General features: G+C 33.2%; 1 protein-coding gene across 2 annotated transcripts in view; it reads right to left on the minus strand.

Annotated features, from left to right (window-relative positions):
* The window catches only part of LOC150092170 (syntaxin-7-like), a 119,333-nt gene that overhangs the window by 73,612 nt on the left and 24,098 nt on the right, over nucleotides 1–21,623 (minus strand). For both annotated transcript variants that reach the window (XM_090415241.1, XM_090415240.1), the window contains exons 2-4: nucleotides 19,224–19,304; nucleotides 13,296–13,361; nucleotides 4,068–4,137 (exon numbers count right to left, since the gene is read on the minus strand). In XM_090415241.1, coding sequence (XP_090271367.1) covers nucleotides 4,068–4,137; nucleotides 13,296–13,361; nucleotides 19,224–19,302 — 215 coding nt within the window. In that variant the 5' untranslated portion in view covers nucleotides 19,303–19,304. The remainder of the gene's footprint in view (nucleotides 1–4,067; nucleotides 4,138–13,295; nucleotides 13,362–19,223; nucleotides 19,305–21,623) is intronic.

The raw sequence follows: 21,623 nt of genomic DNA on the forward strand, positions 1-21,623 counted from the left end.
TTGCCTTCGCCGATAGTTTTTCGGCATTGAAACTCATAGATCGTAGTAATCGATCTTGAGTTTCACTTACTGGCTATATATAATAATATAGGATTCTTATCCATTTAATAACAAAGGTAACCTGTCAAATTTTTTGCATGTTTTGTGTCAAAGTGTCTTAATATTATATTCTTTTGGCACAGCAATTGAATCACACCTCATTGGAAATAAAAATTGTTTTATATTCAATAAAACAATACTTGTGTGTATTCTTCTTTAAACTGTCTGTATTCAGCATAATTTTTCTTTTCTGTTTATCCATATTAATTATAAATATCTAATATTTACAAGTAATATTACAACACATCTGTAACATTAGCAAGTAACTGCTTTAGTAACTAATTTATAAACTGAAAAATAAATATTACCACAAATTTACATAGACATGGAATAACACAAAGAAAATGCATGCAATGTGTGTGGGTTACTGCAACTTGGGTTGCCAAGTTTAGTTGATATAACAGAAACTTAAGTTACTACAGTTTTATAAGATTGATGCAAAAATTTTTTTTCAAATTGTGACAAGGGGTAACCCCTGGAGGGGAGTTATGTTCAATGGCTGAATTACAATGCCAGAAATAGTGTTCTAATGGTGAATGAGTTTAATTAGTGGTACAGAAGTAGTGTGTGAATAAGTTAGCATAAGACTCCAACAATGAGACTTCCAACTCTAGAAGTGCCTGTATAATAATAATAATCACAAAAGCTCAATAAGTCTCAAACAAAGAACTAATGTGTCACCACCACACTTATATTGATTCAGAAAGAGAAGAGAAATTAAGTAGTGTAAGCCATGTCTATGTAAATATGTTCCACAAAAACTGGCCATGACATTTATACTCAATGCAAAGAAGCTTTGGTTTACTTTCGTGATTTTTTAGATTCCAAAAACCATCATCCAAGAGAAAAAGATTCTTTTTTTTATGTGCCTTCATATTCATATAAAATTCCACGCAAAATAAAACTTCCTTACTCTTCGATCCAATAGTTTCTGTATTTTATTTTATCATCATTTATTTTTTTTTAGGCTGGACTATATATCTTTACTTGACAGGTAGAGATATCTAGCAAATCAGAGAATGCTCTGGTCAAAGACATGCCTAATCCATACAGGTAATTTTAAATAAGAATGTTTATTCGAAACACTCCAAGGACTTATTGCATCAATTAAACCTCAGCTGCAATGGTTGTATATCCATACCAAAGTTCTGAAGTTTATTTCTTATTCTCACCAATATTATTTTCTTTTTTTTAACATTATATCATCAGTTACATCTTAACATGCCATCATTAATTTTTTTTCCAGGAACACTATCTGGCTACCAGCTAGCAGTGCTATGAATGAGAAATAAATCCATTGCAGTATGATTTTTCATTTTGAATCCACTTATTTCATTGTTGCTTTGTTATTTTCAGATATCATTGTTTTTAAATGCATATAGGCATATTTGATTATTCATCTGCGTTACATGTACCATTTTTAAAAAAAATGCAGATGTTAATACAGAAATTTCCTGAAACTTAATTTCATGTTGCTCCAGAATAAAACCATAATAGAAACAGAAAAACTTATTGGGCAATGGAGAAAATGAAACAAAATTACACTGTACCAAATCTCTAGTCATAAGAACCAATCAGAACCAATATTACAAACACAAAAAGACCCTATCTCACCTCCTTGGCAATTAAATAAAATACATTACTCATTAATTTCAAACCACCCAAATTCCTCATTAATTTTAAACCAGCCAAACTCCTCTTATATAATCTTAAACCATGTGACAAGCTCATAGTCAGTTTTGTACTGTTTTCCATCTGATGAAGTTTTCCCACAAAACAGCCAGCACACCAGTTGCTGGTCCTGTATATACTTCACTAGTTTTTGTTTCCTTTTGTTCTTTAATTTTTCAAAGGACTTTTAATCTTAATTCAAAATTTAAAGTCCATTCCATACATTATCTTTGTTTACTGATTATATTCATGTTTCATTTTCAACTACTGAATATATATACATATATTAGTTCCCAAAACTGAGCTTCATTCTCAACACTTTTCTCTTTTTTGGGGCACCTAAAATACATAAACAGGATATACCTCTCCGTCCAATAGTTGATGGAAGATCATCACCGACCTACCTTTTGGCAAAGCATTTTGCAAACTTATTAAATAATAAAATAAGATCAACAGAATCCTAGATCAAGAATAGGCAACATTTTGTAAATAAACTCCATTTTGTAAATTTTGTAAACATTTTGTAAATAAAAGATTGCACCAACTGACATGCTAGCCAGCCTAGATATTGTATCCCTTTTCACCAATGTTCCAGTAGAAGGGGTAATAAACATCATCCAAGACCTCTTTCCTCTAGACATCACACAGATGTTTAGACTGCCTTCAATCTAATTTCTTCAAGGTTAACAACACCATATACCAACAATTAGAAGGCCTAGCAATGGGAAGCCCACTATCACCATCTTGTGCAGACCTTTTCATGGAAAAACTTGAAAAAGAAATCCTCTCTGCAATCTCTCTGAGACCATCTACATGGTGGAGATATGTGGATGATATATTCATCATATGGCAAGACAGCTTAGACAACCTAAAATCATTTGTAGATAAAAACAACTCAATACACAGCAAGATAAAATTTACTCTGGAAGTAGAAAACAACAGCCAACTGCATTTTTTAGATATCTTGATAAAAAACCAACCTAACAGTGTCAAATTATCCATTTACAGAAAGCCCACAGATACTGGAAGATATCTTCACTATACTTCAAACCATCACAAGTCACACAAACTGAGTATTATCCACATGTTGAAACATAGAGCCAAAAAGTTTATATCAGAAGAGGAGGATACACAGAATGAACTCTCACTAATAGCCAACACATTATCACAAAATGGATATCCTCAAAACATCATCAAAAAATATCTATACAATGACAACCCCAGACAAGAAGAATCCCACCGTCAGCACATTTCTAGTGTAGTGATACCTTTCATCAAGTCAATTTCTTATCAAATAGCAAGAATACTAAGAGCCCACAACATCAGAGTGGTCTTCAAACCAACATCAGACAAGTTTTAGGATCTCCAAAAGATAAAGTTCCGTTCTACAAATATCCAGGAGTATATTACATTCCCTGCTCCTGTGGTCTTGCCTACATCGGACAACCTTCACGAAGTTTAGAAATTAGACAAAAAGAACATGTTGGTGATGTAAACCACAACAGAAGCATCTCTTCTGGCTGAGCACATCATTTCTGCATGTCTAACCACATGATAGATTGGCAAAACAGCTCCATGCCATATCTCGATGACGACTACAGGCATCGTGTATTTAAGGAAGCCACAATAGTACTAATAACTGGCGGAAACTTCAACAGAAATCAGGGTGTAATTCTAAACAGTTTGTGGAAAAACTTGATCCTCTCTCTCAATCAATCTGAACTACAGCTGCCAGTAATCACATTACAAGTCTACAACAAACACGCATGCGTGATAATGAATAAGAACAACAAGTCATCTCTGTCACGCGAAACGTGTAACAATATATACTAGTTTGGTTTACAACGTTTTTTATGTTCCTTTTAATTTGCATTTACTAACTTTCATATCTCCGTAATGCCTTGAAAAAGCCAGACAGTTTGCTGGTGAAACTGGTAGGTTTGAATAAATGTTTTTATTGTAAAATACTGGTCTGTATTAATAAAATTGTATTTCTATATTTAAGCTCAATCAAGTTTGGCTCCAAGTATCTTGTTATTCCCACCTTCTTTAATTACACAACCAGGTATGTCTTTTTAAGTACTGTTTAATATAATTAAAATTTTATATTAGATGTAATTTTGTCTTTGGATGGAGAGCTGGTCATCTTCATTATCCAGTAAGTTTTGCCATTTGTGTTATGGCAAATAGTTGTATTACAAATGAGTTTGCTATGAAAAGACAAACTACATTTCTATAATTTTCACTTCAGATTAATTTAAATAAAAAGCAATTATAAATTACAAAAATTTACCTACATTGTTTCTCTTAACTGTGATGTATCATTATCTGTACCAAGTTCCTTAAAGACTCTATCTAACACCGAGGCTGAAATATATACAGATATACCATGTTATCAGTGATGCAATTCAAATAATGCAAATCAATATAATAAAAAATTGTGCTCGCATATCATACAATATCTGTAATGATAAAAAAGTAATAATGGAATATCTATTGTTGAAATAAGTAATTGATAATTTCTACAAATGGCTTGAAGAAATTATTAATTTAATTCTATAGCATAGAAAAAAACAATATTCTTTTGAAATAATGTAGTGAATGATTTAACTTTAATTACTGTATATCCATTATTTGGAAAGAGGGATTAAAGTTTTCCTCTCATTATTAGTTTTTTTGTAAAAAATGATAAATTGCAACAAATGATTGTAACAACTCAGTTGTATAACCTCTCTACTCTCCAACCTACAGGTCATGGGAATTATGCAAATATGCAACCAAATAGATTGGTACAGTACATTTATTCTCAATTTATGTATCACTTTTTAAAAAGTAACAATGAGGGGAAAACTTTAATTCCTCTTTTTTACAACAAAAAGTCTCCTTCCCATTATTTGGAATAGTACAAAACTGTTGTACTATTCCAAAGTCAACTAAAATTTTGTGCGTTAATATTAATCTATTTTTGTATAATTGTTTCTTCAAACACAAAATTCAACTCTAATTGTGAAGTGTGGAAAAAAAAATCATCTAAATTTTTTCTTCTATTGTTATTTCCTCTCTAACTATTCTATGATTACTTTCTATGACTATTTGATGACTAAAATATCTTTAAATATTCTTATATAGAAAACATTATTATTTTTAAAAAATGCAGGAAATTTAAATTCAATGAGGTGAAGTGTAAAAAAAAATCATCGAAATTTCTCACATTTGTTTTAATCTCTTTAATATTCCAGATGATTTTTTCACACTTCACCATTAGACTTGAATTTAAATTTTCTGTATTTTTTTTAAATGATGTTTTCTGTATAAGAATATTTAAAAATGTTTCAGTCATCAAATAAGCATAGGAAGTGATCACAGAATAGTTAGAGGGAAAATAACAACAGAAGAGAATATTTTTAAAAATAAAGAAACAGAATAAAACAAAATATATAAAGTTAAATGACGCATCAGTAGCCAACAAAAAATTATACCAAGAAGAAATTGTAAAAAAATTATACAATCAAAGACATTATTAAAAATGAAATTCCACAAACGGATAATATACAGGAAAATTTTAATCTAATCATTATAGGAAAGTGCACATAAGATTGCAAAGGATAAAATGGTTAAAAAAAAAACCTCAGAGGAAACAAAAAAAATTTGATGGAATAAAAGACGACAGCTATTTGGAGAAGTAAAAAATGAAATAACAGTAGAACTTATAGAAATAAATAAAACAATCAGAAAAAATATTAAAGAAAATAAAAAATAAAGAGAAGATAAAATGATACAAGAAACAATAACCAACAACAAAAATATTAAAGTGCTACAAAACAATCTCACAACAGGAAAAAAAGAAATAATACTAGATGAAAATGGACGGACGAGATGTCAAAATTAAAAAAGACATAGTAAAATGGGCTAGACAGTATTTTTCAGAATTGTATAACACCACACACTGTTGTAAATACTATTACATGGAAGCCAGAACAAGAAGAAGGAAGTATTCCAGAAATACAAAATTTTGAAAAAGAATAAGCATTGAAGGACATAAATACTAAAATGATAGAAGATGGTTTTACAACAGAAATGATGAAAGCAGCAGGAGAAATATTAGCAAAACAACTGGAATAATGCTATTATGATACACTTGTTCAAAAAAGGTAATAAGAAAAAGATAGAAAATTACAGACTTATAAGATTGTTGTCACAATATATAAATTGTTTATCAAAATAATAACAAGCAGAATCACCAGATCATTGAATAAAGCTCAGCCTAATGAACAAGCTGGATTCAGAAAGGATTTAGCACAATCAACCATCTGCAAACATTGAATCAACTCAGAAAAAAATGCAGAGAATACAACTTACTATTGTACTTGGGCTTTTTGGACTATAAGAAAGAATTTGATTCAGTTTAAAAACAAGCAATCCTAATAGCAATAAAATATGGAATAAGCCAAAATTATATACAGCTAATAAGCAAAATATATGAAAAAGCAACTGCTTTGCTCATATATATCCTTATATATGAGCAAAGCAGCACATTCCAAATAAATATATAAATAAATAAAAGGAGTACACCAGGGAGATACCATCTCACTAAAATTATTCAATGCAGTATTAGAATATGCCCTGAGTGAACTAGACTAAGACAAGAGGATCAACATCATTGGTAAAAAACAATCATTTATGATATACTGATTAGAAGAAATGATGAATGAATTAAATCCAGTATCAAATAAAGTAGGATTATACATACAGTACAAGAATACTAAAATAATGTCAAATATCAAAGGAAATTAGATAACAGAGCAAATAATAATAGGTGATAACAAAATAGAGTAAGTACAAGAATACATATAGCTAGGAAGAACTTTTACATTAGGAAAAAGAAGCATTTGTGAAGAAATAAAACAGGAGAATTAAGCTAGGCTGGATGGCTTTTGGCAAACTGAAAAAATTCCTGTGCAGTAAAATAAAACCAGAAAACAGAGCCAAACTTTTCAACCAGTGTATCATCCCCAGTTATGCAGACATGGCCAATAACCAAACAAATACTGGAGAGATCCATTCTAAACATTAGACTGCAAGACAAAATAAGGAATGAATATAAAAGAAAAGAATAAAAAGTGTTGGACATTGTGCACACATGAAAAGTGATAGATGGGCAAAGATGCCCAGTGGCATCCATATGAAGGAAGACAAATGCTGGGATGACCAGAGAGAAGATGGAAGGATGACCTAGTGGAGATGGCTGGAGACTGTTGGCATAAGGAAGCCTTCAACAGAGAAAGATGGAAACAAATGGAGGAAGCTTTTAACCATAAATGGTTATAAAAAGGGCTTAGAAGTATTTCCAAAATACTTCTTGCCACAAACCATTTTTAAGTGATACTTCTTACTTTAAAAAAAAACTGCATCCACAGTAAAATTTAAAAAAAAAATCATTATATAATTAAATAATTAAGGGTTGCTTAAAGGTCACAGGTAACTGGAAGGAGATTTCCACATAGTATTTTAAAGAATGCAGAGAAATTACTGGACTCCTGACATAATGTCCAATCCACACCGTCTCATGGTACATCCCATTAGCAGGTATCTACTGGATACTGAATGAATGAAGATTAATTGGCAATTTTGAGTTTAACGAACTAAATTATATTCTTTATTGGGCTTAAACCGAATTACAATGATAGTATAATAAGATGCAGAGCCTTCGTAGTTCAGTCAGTATAGACAAAGCCCTTTAGTCGAAAAGACCTGGGTTCGATTCCCATCAGTGATGTGAAAAGCCCTTATCTGGTCTCTTTTGGTGGAAGGTGAGTTAGCTAGTCTCATATGGAAGTAGGGGGGGTCACCTGGAAATTCAGGTTTTTCCTCCCCCAGAAGAGACAAACTGGCCCTGTGCACGCACGCACGCGCACACACACACACACACACGGATTACAGTCAGGAATACGTCCCAGCCAGTCCCGAGCCTGGATAAAATTGGGGGGCTTGGAGAAAGCAATTGTGAACTACCCTGTAAAAATCTCACTTTGTGGGCAAGCCTACAAAAGTCATCTAGGGTCAGAAACGACTGAAAAGGATAAACCACACATAATAAGATGCAAAGTCATACTGGCTAGGGCATCATCATCTGGTTAAACAAGGCCCTCTCCATGTTTTCAGGGAACTAGAGCAAAACAGCAAAAAAGTAAATTATTGAAACAAACTGAAATTCAGCAGAATTCTTGATAGCCACCATAAACATAAGAGGTATCAATAAGTGGAACTGGTGCACGAATCATATAAGTACCAAACTGACATAATGGACATTACTGAACCAAAAGACAAAAACAAGTGAGAGTCTTCTAAATAACTACAAGATGTTATATTCAGGCAATAATAATCAGGCAAAATAGTTATAGACTTCAATATCTAACATGAATATAATTTTCTTGAATTACAAGCAATATCAAGGTAGAGTGATGTGGGCAACCATCAAGATGAGAAATGGACAATGCTACTTATTTGTCTCATCATCAAACAGAAGGTTCTACTAAGGTAGAAATGGAGGAATTTTCTGAGTCATTAGTGAAAGAAGCTATATTTAGAAAAAAAAGATAAGTTGGTCCTTGTAGGATATCTAAACAGGAGAGTAGGAAATGAATACTAGACAAACAAAATGGGTTGGGAAATTTTGGAGAAAAGGGCAAAGTTACTAATAATGGTATTTTTTGTTAGATTTCTGTTCAGCACATAGACTAGTCATCACTAACACTGCCATCTTCCAACATAAATAGATGTACACAAATATACATGAGGAGATGATATAAGGAATAAGAAAATTCTCAATGTTATTGTGGATAGTGATATCTTCATGCTGATTCAGGACATGAGCACAGAGGGGATTTGAAATAGGAAGTGCTTATCATTTAGTTTTGAGCAGAATAAAATTGAATATAATACTGAAAATAAAACTATGCAAGTGGAACACCAGTCAAAAGTACACAACTATTATTGAAGAAAAAAATGAAACAGTTGAAAACAAGAACCAAACCTTGGAATCTCAGTGACAAACTCTGAAAATATTGAGTGATTCAGCCAGAGAGAGAGAGAGAGAGAGAGAGATGTGGTGAAGTTGTCTATAAGGATAGAAAAATCAGAACTCCATGAGAGACTTAAGAAGTGAAAGAAGTAGTCTTGGAAAAGAAGAAAGCAAATCGAAAGTTCCTAGCAAATAAGTTGGTAGATGCTCTAAGAGAATACATGAAAAAAATGTGAGAAAGCAATGCATTGCATAAAAGTAGCTAAACAAGTCTTGGAAAGACTCTGTTCAGAATATTGAAGACAAATCAGGAAGGTGGCAAAATGTTCTGGAGGCTATTGAAAAATTTCATTTAGAAATGATGAGAAGAGTACCATAAAAAGAATATTAGATGATATGAAAACTGAAAAAGATACCCTAGATGTTTGGTGCAAATATTTTAAAAGCCTTAATTGGAACAAGAATTGACAGAACGGTAGTAGAAATTATTCAAGAAGAATGCAATCAGGAGTATATCAATACCTGATGTAGAAAAACCATTAAATTCTGCAATGTGGGAAGGTAGCTGGAGTAGATAATATCTGACCAGAGATGCTCAACTATGGAATTTTAATAAGTTTCACACAGGCTGCACTGCATAATTTCAAAAGGGATGGTCAGAAGGTTGAATTCCAAATGACTGGAGTAGCTCTCATAACTCTGATATATACATAAAAAAAAATCAAATAATGTTCTTTGTTTGCTCATTTTATGGGGGGGGGGTAAAAATTAAGAAATAACAAATCAGTATTACAGCACTGAAAATTTCAAAAATTAATTGCACTCAAATAGCACTTAACAATGTTAAGTTCTATGCATTCGTACTAGTGTTGTTTAAAACTTCAGATAATCACTTCTATTACACATTCACATGTCCAGTAGGCAGATGTCACGACTGGCAGTGTTGCCAGCAGCGAAATCAACTTGTGGCACCACCACAAAAGAAACTACTGCATTAAACTGCATAATTCAGATTACTAATACAAAATGATACAAGTTTGAAACAAAGTAAAATAAAGAGCAAAAAATAATTATTTTAAGAGATTTCCAAATTTTAAAAACTAGAAACTTTATATAATTTTTTTGCATCCCCCCTGGTTAAGAATCACTGGTCTAAGAAACAATTACCCTAGGGAGTCTAAATTCTTTATACTTTTTGATGATCTAAGGCAAAGGATATGATTTCTGGTACCCTTGCCTTTCCTAAAACCTACTTGTTTCTCAATCATCTCTGATTCAACTTTGGCCTCAATCCTATTTATAATAATCTTTAATGAAATCATGCTTGCATGAGAGAAACTAATAATTCTATCCTTCTAGCAAAACTTTATATCCCAAACTATTTACATCTCTAGGCCATGATGCTGTCTCCCACATCCTTGTAATCAATCAATGCAACACTCTTATCCCTCCATCCCATGGCCTTAACTCTGCTGGGGATCATCTGCACCCAGAGCCTTATTGTTGTTAAGCTGTTTAACCGCTCTTTCAATGTCATGCCTAAGTGAAGTTCCAAATCGCAATTTTTCTGGTGAGAGGAATTCTCCAAATTTTCCTTATCCTCTCTGTTGTACCACAGTATTCTTTCCATCTGTTTTTGATTTCCAGTTCTTCTGTTAATACTAACTCCATTTCTGCTTTTGATGACATTCGATTTGAACTTAAACTTGTGCTTTAGGTCACGAACTAAACAAAACATCCTTTTATAACTGTGCCTCCTCATCTGGAACTCTATCTCTTCACATTTATTAGCATAAAAAATTGGGAGAAGCTGGTAAGAGACTGCATACAGAAAAGCATTGACAGGGAATCTACTTTGCAATGAACAGCATAAATTTACTAAGGGAAAGGTTATTTTTGAGTAACCTGTTCACATTTTATAACAACATAATGGGCGAGTGAGATAGGAATGGTCACACAATACTTTTAGACTTTTTGTATACAATATGGAAGACTACTGCATAAGGTGGAGGATGTGGGATTGGATTATAAGACTATCATTATGGATAAGAAGATAGCTGATTGACATATCAAAAAAGTGATGCATGGAGATGCAAGTCTGCAAGATTTAAGGTAACCAGTTGGTCTGACTATTATTCAATCTTTATGTTAACGATATTGAGAAGGGAAGGATTTGACAAGAGAGACAGCTATTTGCTGATGATGAAAAGAGAGGCAGGGTAAGTAATCAGAAATGTGATTTACATGGAGTACCTTGTAGAATGGACTTGAATAAGTTGAAATTGTGGGATGTGAAAATGGCTTTCAGTTCAATGCTAGTAATTATCAAGTTATGCAGTTATTCATTATACTTTAATATAATGATATATCTAATGACTATATTGGTGGGATTATGCCACAAGAAACTGATCAGACTAGAGATCTTGGAGTTCTAATAGACAAGAAGTTGAAGTTCAGGTACCACATAACAAAGATTGACTCAGGGATAATGCTAAAACAAACACTGACATGCAAGGATAATGAAATCTATTTGCTACTTTACAAGGCTTTGATATGATCACATCTAGGCTACTCTGTGCAAATCTGCTCTCTTGATGTCTAGACACAATGGAAAAGATGCAAAGAAGAATGTTAAAGATAATTTAAGGACTGTGGAATGTAGATTATGAGGAGAAACTGAGAATTTGTGCACTGCAGATACTAGTGAACAGGAGAAAGTGTTACAGAATGCCACAATAGATGGAATTTTTTATTATATGGAAGGTGGAAGAGAGGATAAGATCTAGATTTCTCTCTCATAGAATGGTGCATGACTGAAAGGGCATGCCTTCGGGGGTAGTCAGTGAAGATAGTGTAAATGAATTAAGAGAAGATATGACAAGTGGTGTGAGTGTTCTGTTTCATCTCTAGAGCAGAGTTTCTGGATTATGTAAGAAATCTTATTATTACAAGAGACTTCCTTATATAATCCAGAAACTCTGCTCTAGAGACGAAACAGAACTTTTTCAAGTTGCTTCAAGGTCTCCAATAAGGGAAGGGGGGGGGGGGGAGTTATCTTACACTGGGCAATGAAACTTATCTCCCACCTAGACAATCACAAACATCCAGCCTGTTAGAGAGGAGATATGCTAACTACTAGGCCAACTGGTGCTTCATAGGCAATTATATAGTTTTCATGAGAATGCAACCTATAAAAAATTGCACATATTAATACTGTAGATGAACAGGTCTAGGTAGAATTCCTACTCTGGAGGGCATGAATGGTTTTTTCAAGGCAGTTTGGACCTCCTAAAAGTGAGAAGGCTGTGTCACAATGGGAAATGGAAATCTACCAACTAAAAGGTTCTTACAAACATCCATGCCAGTAGGATTTGAATTGACAATGTAAAAGTAACAATGCACAGGCTTTTATCCATTCTGCCACTAAAGCCAGCATTAATTACGAATGACACCTGCAACTCTCAACTAGCACTGCAAATAATCTCCTAAGAACTACACACACATTCACAGACTTTTCTCACTTGTTCCACATTTACTTCATTGTCTCATAGCAGCCCAATCAATTATTCTTGCATTGATGGAAATATTTCTCTAATAACTTTCTGCACTATGCCTTAAATGAAGTTCATGATGCTGGGTTTTTTTCAAATTTTGTTCAACAAAATCTTGGTACAATCATCACAGATCCTGATAATGGAAGCAAGACTACCAGTGGCGGCTGATGTGGGGGTGCTGCATATACAAAAAAACTTTTTTTTCTTAATCAGTAACAAATTTATTAATAAATAAATTTACATATTAAAATTGCTTTATTAAAAATATTTCATCTTCACCAGGAACAAACACCAATAATAAAAGTTTCGTATCAATAGCAATAACAAGCGCAAACGAATATCGGCGTTAGATCACAGTGCATTTGTTTCGTGTAACGATAATTGAAAATATATAATTCTTTTAATATTTTCAACAGTGACACTCGTCATAATTCAGCCTTATATCTATAATAAATAAATAATTATGTTATTTTAACAAAATAAAATAAGATTTTATTATTAAGATTTTCTTATTAAAATAAGAAAAATTATTATTATAAGTATTACCTGATACCTCCAAGGAGTCCAAAGGCTCAGAGGGAGGGCATCTACTCTACAACTCTGTCTCTATTACTCAATCCACCAACTACAGCGAACCACATTATCTACACCAATGCCATCCACTGCCCATCACCACTACTAGTATTTTCACAATCACAAACATTCATGCCCACAGCATGGATTCGAACCCACAGCCTTTTGGCTACACAGCGGATATGCTAACAACTCAGCCAACCAGACCAGCTATTAAACATTTAAACTCCTTTGTGACTCATGGGCCACCCTATACTACTACTACTTCTCAGCTTTAGAGGCAACAATTCATAAATAATCAGGTCTTATTATAACTGAGTGCATATATGTGCCAAAGAAACTCATTATCATTAAAAACAATGAACATATCTACTTACCATTATTGTTGATTGAAAATATGTTACAACTAATATTGTCACATAACTGGTTATAGAGTGAAATACCTGAAAAATATAAAATTTTTATTAATTATAAAGAAATACGTAATATTAAACTTCAAAAAATAAACTTAAAATATTCTTATCCTGAATATCCAAAGCAACATTTAAAAATCACATTAAGCATTTTTATATGAGTTGAAAACCCTATACATGAATAACCTATAAAAAATGTCCGATATATTTATTACAGATAAAAGATGGTGAAGCACATGCAATTAAATATAAATGCATCTACAGGAGCCTCTGTAGCTTGGATAGGTATCAAAATGCTCTTTGGCTGGAAAAACCTGGGCTTGAATCATCTTAGGTATAAGTAACCTTTATAAGGTTGTCTTCAAATGTTAGCCAGTCTCATATAGATGGCAGGATTCTTTTTCCCAGAAAGAAGTTTTTTTTCATTCTGAAAAACTAGGCAAACCAAGAAAAGTACACACAATTCACAGACATGATACACTGGATTCATAGCTTTAGTCGCTTTGCCAATAATTCTGAACAATCACCCAATCATCCCCTGTAGAGCATAGGAGTTTATAGTAAATATAAAATCTAGAAACATTTACTCATTTTCTGTTTTACAATAATTCACAAAATATTAGAGAATCACTGTAGCACTAGTATTATGTACCTTAGAGTGTACACTCTGGTTTATTTTCTGCCTATGGTGAATTTAAATTTTGCTGATGCCTCTTTTCTATAGTAGTTCATGAAGAATACTATAGAAAAGAGGCATCTATAGTAGTTCATGAAGAATATTACTTTCTCTAAACTTTTACTTTGTCCTTATTAACTGAATACCTAAATGGAACTCCAATGGGAGACTCATAGACATATTAGAGGAATGTGTCATTGAGAATACATCAATATTACCCTAACAAGACAGAAGACTTAATTAGAGCTATGTCAAGAGCATGCTTTTCAAAATTGCATAGCAAAAGTGTGGAGTTCTGTGATGTTATGGGGAAGGATTTTTTTTTTTTTGTGAATTTCAGGTAATTCATTCGGATTACCTGAAATTTAAATCCTTTACTCTTTAAACTCTAAACTCCCCTCCCAATATATTGAGAGTAAAGTTTTTTTAGGAGGTAAGCCAAGAAGTAACTTTTTTTCGAACAATCTTTTTATTGTTTTAATCTAAAAGCATATAAATAGTGACCTTTTAGCAAAACATTACTTTTCTAATTGTATTCATTGGTATTGAGACTACAGTAGCATTACTAGATTTGCTCTAGTGACCTTTTTTTTCCAGCATATTTCTGAGAGCACAGCATTTGCTAAAAGAGATTTGTTCTAAGGAAATAAATCTAGCATAATGATCTTAGGCACTTCACATTTTATCCCATTAAAGAACTAATATGAGTTACAACCAGCATATAAGCCTAAATAGCAATCACTGAATAGTCTGCAAAATTTAGTGAGTGACGAGGTGAAAATTGGTTTATCACTGACCAATGTAATATCATAACACAGCTCTATAATTTAAAATAATTGATTGATCTCATCCATCCCTTTAGGATGGGTAGCATCCTATAATGAAGGGTTTACAACAAATTTAATGCGGCCAGTTCATCACTCCTTGATTCATGAGGCCAGTTTTCCTGTTTGGGGAACAAAAAACCTGAGTTTCTGGATGAAAAAACCCCCTACCACCATATGAGACTGGCTAACTCACCTTTCATTGAAAGAGACCAGATAAAGGTTCCTCATATTACTGATGGGAATCGAATCCAGGTCTTTCCAACCAAAGGGCTTCATCTATACTGACTGAGCTACGGAGGCTCTTTAAAATAATTATAATACTGGATAAAAACTCATAATATATTTTATTAGCGTAGAATTTTTGCTTAAGTATCACAGGCATCTTCAGTACAAGAACACAAAGGCAACTGAACATGAACAGAAATTCTAAAAAGTGTCACCGAAGTAGCTAATGTAAGATAACTAAAAAAGGTCAGTAAATTTCATGTTGGAGGTTTAATGGAATATTATCAACACTGAGAAAGGATTAACAACAATTTTAATACTTCCTCATTCACAATTGTATTATATTTGTGTGTGTTGTTACAAAAGGTTTTTTTGTAATCCCTGAAGATGTCTCTGTGAAGGAGACGAAATATTGGAAGTATTAAAATTGTTTTTATTCCTTTCTCAGTGCTGATAATATTCCATTAAACCTCCAACATGAATTCTTCACAGCACTTAAGCCTCAACACACGGAGTCAGTAAATTTCCAAACTTATTAAAAAAAAATTCTGCAAAGTTTCACAGTATTTGGACCAGTGAGTGGCACTCCACGAGGCTTTAAAGAAAATTTTAGACAAACTAAAGTTAAGAAAGATTACCTGATTTAAATACAGGGGGGGGGGGACAGATGTAGACCTTTGGATCTTTTTAAATTAGGAGAGTGAAGTTTCACACGATCCTTTATAAAGCTGTTCCATGAGGAACTGACTTTTATGAAGACCTCGTCATGTTCCAATGAACTCAATGTCTAATGTTGATAGCACGCTCTGCAAGTCCAGACTGTTCAAGCTCAAGGAAACTAATATAAGACTTGTGTTCTTTAGGCCAAATAAAAGCATATCTTTCTGTTTGTCCAAAATAAGATAAGCCATAAAAGCAAGGAATCTGGTAGATGCCTGGATTATTGAAACAAACAGTTCTTAGATTTAAAAAACTTTCCTGTTATACTTTTCTTACTGAGACATACAGAACAATATGCAAAATCTACATGGGTGTTTTTTTTTTTTTTTTTTTTTAAAAAAAAAGATGCTACTCTGATGTTAAGCTCTTAATCTAGTCCAAATCTCAAAGAGTATAAAATTTAAATGCTATGTCTTGCTTTATAATCAGTTATTTAGCCACTGGTCCATGCTAGTATATAAACAATTTCAGAATTGCTTATATAATAGTATCGATGTTTAAAGCTTTGTGGAGCACCACCCAGTGATCCAAATGCTGAGAAACCTTGAAGAAATACATTGTGCTTCGTGCAGAAGAGATATTTAGAGGAAAAAGTAATTCAAAACTTCACCACCAAGGTGCACTGCATGATGTATTGAATGTAGATGTAATTTTTCTGTATATGTAAGAAAGAGAAAAGTGACACTAGCTTAAATAACATTCTTATTCACCTACATTCACAGACCATAGTATTCAATATGCTACCATTCCTGGTATGCCACAAACTGAATCCTTTGCACAGTATGTGCAAATCACAACATAACACAGCTGGTTGGGACTGATGTCATGCACATGCTGTGTTATGCTATCATTCAGCACTGGAAAGTTATCAGGATGATCATGATAAACCCGGTCTTTGAGGAAATCTCCAGAGCCAGAATTCACAGAGGGTCAAGATCAGGTGAATGAGGTGGCCATGCAGTGATGCATGGCCAATTACTCTGGCTTCTGTGATAAAAAATCTCAAAAAACCTCCAGTACAGATCAACTGATATGCAAGGGGGGGGGGAGGCATCCTGCATGAAAATGAATGAATCCATGCATGGGAATTCAATCACAGCATATTCACAAAATGCAGGATGCCCCCCCCCCCCCCTTGCATATCAGTTGATCTGTACTGGAGGTTTTTTGAGATTTTTTATCACAGAACTTTTTATTTTTATTATGACGAACTGCTGCTGTTAACAGCAGCAGTTCGTCAAAATATAAGTTGTGATGATATGATGCACCTATGCAGGACTTGTACTTCATTGAGTAGCAAATGGTATCATATGTTCAGTATTTATATTTGGCTAAGTATACAACTGGCCTATACTCATTAGTTTGGGTACAAACCTTATATAATTTTCTCTTATAATGTTTTTTGATGGACATCTAAGTGTTCTAGCATAAGCAAGTTTGTTTTACAGTCAAATTATGTAGCTCTTTTTCTCCATCACCACACACAAACATGTTCAAACTTGAGCTTTTTCTTGGTTTTATTCGTTGACCAGATATTTGTAAATGATATACAAGAATTGTCTAAAAGTTTCACCAGCTACTATTCTGTCTGGTTTCTTCAGGACAAGTATAACAGTACAAACTAACATTTGCTAGCAAAAAAGAAGACTGGAGTAACACAGTCAAATAAATTAAAACTGATGTGTAACGTAAGCATGGAACGTGGTGTATCAGTCATTGTTTATCGAGCACGTTACATAGATTTTAGCGAAATGAAATTCTGGTAAGCTGAGTGAACTTATTAGGCTTTTCCATATGTCTTTCAGAATCATTTCTTGATTTCTGTTTAGATTCTTTCCAGAGCGGAGCACAACTGTGGCTTCTTTGAAGTTTCTACATTGAAAATCTTCTTCTATATAAGGCATGGAGCTGTTATCCCAATTGATGATCTGGTTAGAGATCGAGAAGTGATGGGCTAATCCCGAAGTATCTGTTCTGTTGTTGTTCACGTCCCCTACATGTTCTTTTTTTTCAAATTTCCAGGCTTCTTGATGTTTGCCTATGTAATTTAATCCACAGGAACATGGAATGTTGTATACACCACGTATTTGAAGAAGGCATTAATGTCCTATGGTGATCTTAAATTGTGGCATATTGTCTTGACAGGTTTGAGAGCAACTGACGTTGAAAGACTTCCGGAGTTTGGCTATTTTTGTTGACACTGAGCCTGCATAAGGGATGACGATGGACGATGTATATTGCACGACAGGAGGTTGCTGCTGTGGAGGATTTCTATGAAGAATCTTTTTGATTATATTTCTTGGGTAACAGTTGTTTACTAGGGTTTGAGATATGAGAGCGAGTTCATCAAGGAGATCTTTTTCTTCTGAGATAATATTGGTCGCTCTATTTTTAAGCATATGTATTATGCTGAGTTTTTGTGCAATATGGTGAGACAATTTGAAGTGCAGGTAATGAATAAAACAAGAAAAAGCTGAAGTTTTAATTAAGAAGTGAATAAATACAAAACAAAAATGGGCACAAACATTTTTTTTTTTTTTTTTTTTTTTTTGCTAGGCAGCAAACAGCATGTATACTTGCTATTATTCCACAGAGAGTACAGCAGGTACAGTTTGAAGTTAGACTGAGAAGGGATGTTAGGGTGATGCTGCTGCTCTGGTTTTAGCAGACAGAAAGCAGTAGAATGATGGCTGCTAGTTCAGTGGAGCAGTAACCATAGAAGTAATTATAAAAAAAAGACAATAAGCTGAAACAGTGCATCTGTGAGACAGCAGCTGAAGTGAGTTAGTGAGAGAGGTCATATATCAGCTGAATTGCTTTCTTTTGGACAGTATCAAGAATTTTAGGGATGCTTTGTACAGTTAATAGTTGAATGGGTGAAAAGTAGCTTCTGCTCAAAAGTGGACTGAGTATGAAGCTGGTGTTCTTGTTGCACGCTGCTTGATTTTTTTTCCACTTCAAAATGCCTTGATACACCTTTATTTAAACCATACCTTGGAAGATGAGTGGGAATTTTGGATGAAATGGAATAATTTTATCAAGCATTTGCAAAAGAGTACTATAACAAAAAAGCATTGAATGGAAGACTTTTTAGTGTTTAAGTTTAGTATTCTTCCGATCTTTTTTTTTTCCTACTAAAAAACCACAGGAGACATATGGCACACTGTTTCTAGTATGGTAGGAGATGACTTGCCTTGTCATGTAAGTTCCTGTTTTAAGTGCAGTCTTACTATGTGCATATATAGAGACAGATAGACAGAGCTTTTAAATTTTATGTAACTATATTAAAATAGTCTATGACATTTTGTAGAGAATCTGTGCATGATAGTAAAAATTGCCATTTTTGTGTTCAACATATTTCAATTACTAACTTACAACTAAACCTTTGAGATCCCATTAATTATGTACATGATCACTTCATGGGGAAAAAAAGAAATTACTTACTTGATAAAACAGGGCTTGACCGTGTGGGTCTTGCAGTAGTTGCACCATAATTTGGAAAGCTATCTCCAAGTGATGACATTTCTTAAAAAAAAAAATGTATTTACATTATATAAAATATATAAAAAAAATGTAATACATTATAGCATTTTCATCTAAACAAGAGTTTAGATGTAAATACTATAATGAAATAATTAAGTTAAGAAATTTAAATGAGATATTAACAAGTGAAATGCTTCAAAGTGACTGCTTAAAAGTTATATTGCTATTTTTAGGAAAGGAGAAATGAAAATAACTACAAATTTTGACACCATACTGATAAAAAATAAAAAATAAAAAAACAGTACAATAATATTTTACTGCTTTTGACCTTTTGTCAAAGTCAATTTGTTATCTTCAAGGAACAATGCACAAATATATTGATACATACAGAGAGGCACTACAACAATCATTTACAGTCCTGAAGGAAACATCCTGATAGGAGCAGATGGATGCTCTATGATATAATGAACATCTAAAAAAGACTCATCCAGGTACAAGTTACATTTTTTTAAGTTAAAGATTATAAATCTATAATACGAGTTAATTTTAAAGGTTCTGCACACTGTCCTGTTGTTTAACAAAACATTTCACAAAATATATTCACAAGCCTTCAAATATAATCTCCATTCTGCCCATCAATACTGACCAATGTTATTGGCAGCACACCTATCTTGATGTGTTTTTGGTAAGTCAGATTACTTCAGCAGAGACCTCATCATTAATAGTGAAACATCCATGGAGTGATTCTTTCAAATCAGGGTACTGATTCAAATATGAATTGCTCACGTCAGTACTGTAATGTGGCAAACGTGTAGCATTTACCACACATTTGCCAAAAGTTCAGATACTTCATACAAAATGAGGGCTCTAATCAGAAACATGGAAAGTATTTTAATGAATTTTCAGGAACAAAATGTCTTACAGAAATTTCCATGTTTCTGATTAGAGCCCTCATTTTGCATGAAGTATCTGAACTTGTGGAAAATGTGTGTCAAATGCTACTTTATCCCCCCCCCACCCCTCACATTACAGTACTGGCATGAGCAATTCATATTTGAATCATTACCCTAATTTGAAAGTGACCGAGAGGTATACTGTACTCATGAATTATATGATCTCCAGTGGTCTGGAAAATTAGCTAGTCTGACAATGCTCCAAATTAAGGGTGCCAGAAAATCTATGGTGTACCTATATATCTATCCATTCATTAATAGTGAATAAATGCATACCAAATCCACTTTTCACCCATTTCAATGGGTTACTAAGATTGGAAATAATCTCCTCTGGCAAGGGTTATTTAATTCATTGTGGATTCCCTGTATAAAACAGAGAATCACAGAAAGTCATGAAAAAATTACTTAGAAACATCTTTTTCTGAACATTCAGAAACATCCACTGAATAAATATTTCTAATACAGATCACTTGTTCAGCAAAGCATGATTTCATTAAGGCAAGATCAATTATAACCAATTACTTTGTTTACAAACTGATCATAATATAAATAAAGCACAGTAATGATTATGATGTAATTTGAGTTTCAGCAAAATCCTGATTAAAATACACCAAAATTAAATACCGATTACTGAGTGGGGTGGATATAAAACAAGATATTTAGAGGGGAATCTTCTAAGAGCCAGGTGGTTAGATGTGCATCATCATCCCAGTGTTAAGAGTACTCCTAATGTTTAATACATCCATTAATGATTAGGTTAAAAAATTATGGGTAAAATTTTTCTCATTGGTGATAAATCTAGGCAGATTAGTAAACTGCCTAGAAAATCTGGATAACCTCAATTCTTTACAGAACAATAGTAAAATACTGGAAGAGTATATAAAAAAAATGGGGTTTGAAATTTAATAAGAACCAATGTAAGAATACCATATTATATAAAAGGAGTTCATCCTTGTCTGGCATTCCTGATTGGCCAAATGGTTAGTATCCACTCTCCAACCAACAGACAGCAGATTCAAATCCAACTCTAGGCATTGATGTTTGTGACCATCTTTAGGTGGGAGATGAATTTTACTGCCTGGTGTGAGACCACCACTCTGCTTATTGGAGGCCTGAAGTGGTTTGGAAAAGTTCTATGTTTGGTCTCTAAAGCAAGGTTTCCAAGACCATATAAAAATAAATTTGGAAAAAAAAAAATATATATATATATATCATCATCATCATCATCATCATCAAATTCCTGCCATGTACCCTCAAGGGGTGTACAGGATATGATAGTACTACATGAAAAAAATTACATCATTACTAACTTCCTATCTACAATTTTCCTCCAAATCAGTCTGTTACTTGTCAAGGCTTCAACATTATCAGATCTTATATTTCTATCATCTAAAGCACTTTGTACCGC

The sequence above is a fragment of the Typopeltis vanoorti genome, unplaced genomic scaffold (assembly GCF_054136105.1).
Source record: "Typopeltis vanoorti isolate ZY-2024b unplaced genomic scaffold, IOZ_Tvanoo_1.0 HiC_scaffold_24, whole genome shotgun sequence".
NCBI classification, from domain to species: domain Eukaryota; kingdom Metazoa; phylum Arthropoda; class Arachnida; order Uropygi; family Thelyphonidae; genus Typopeltis; species Typopeltis vanoorti.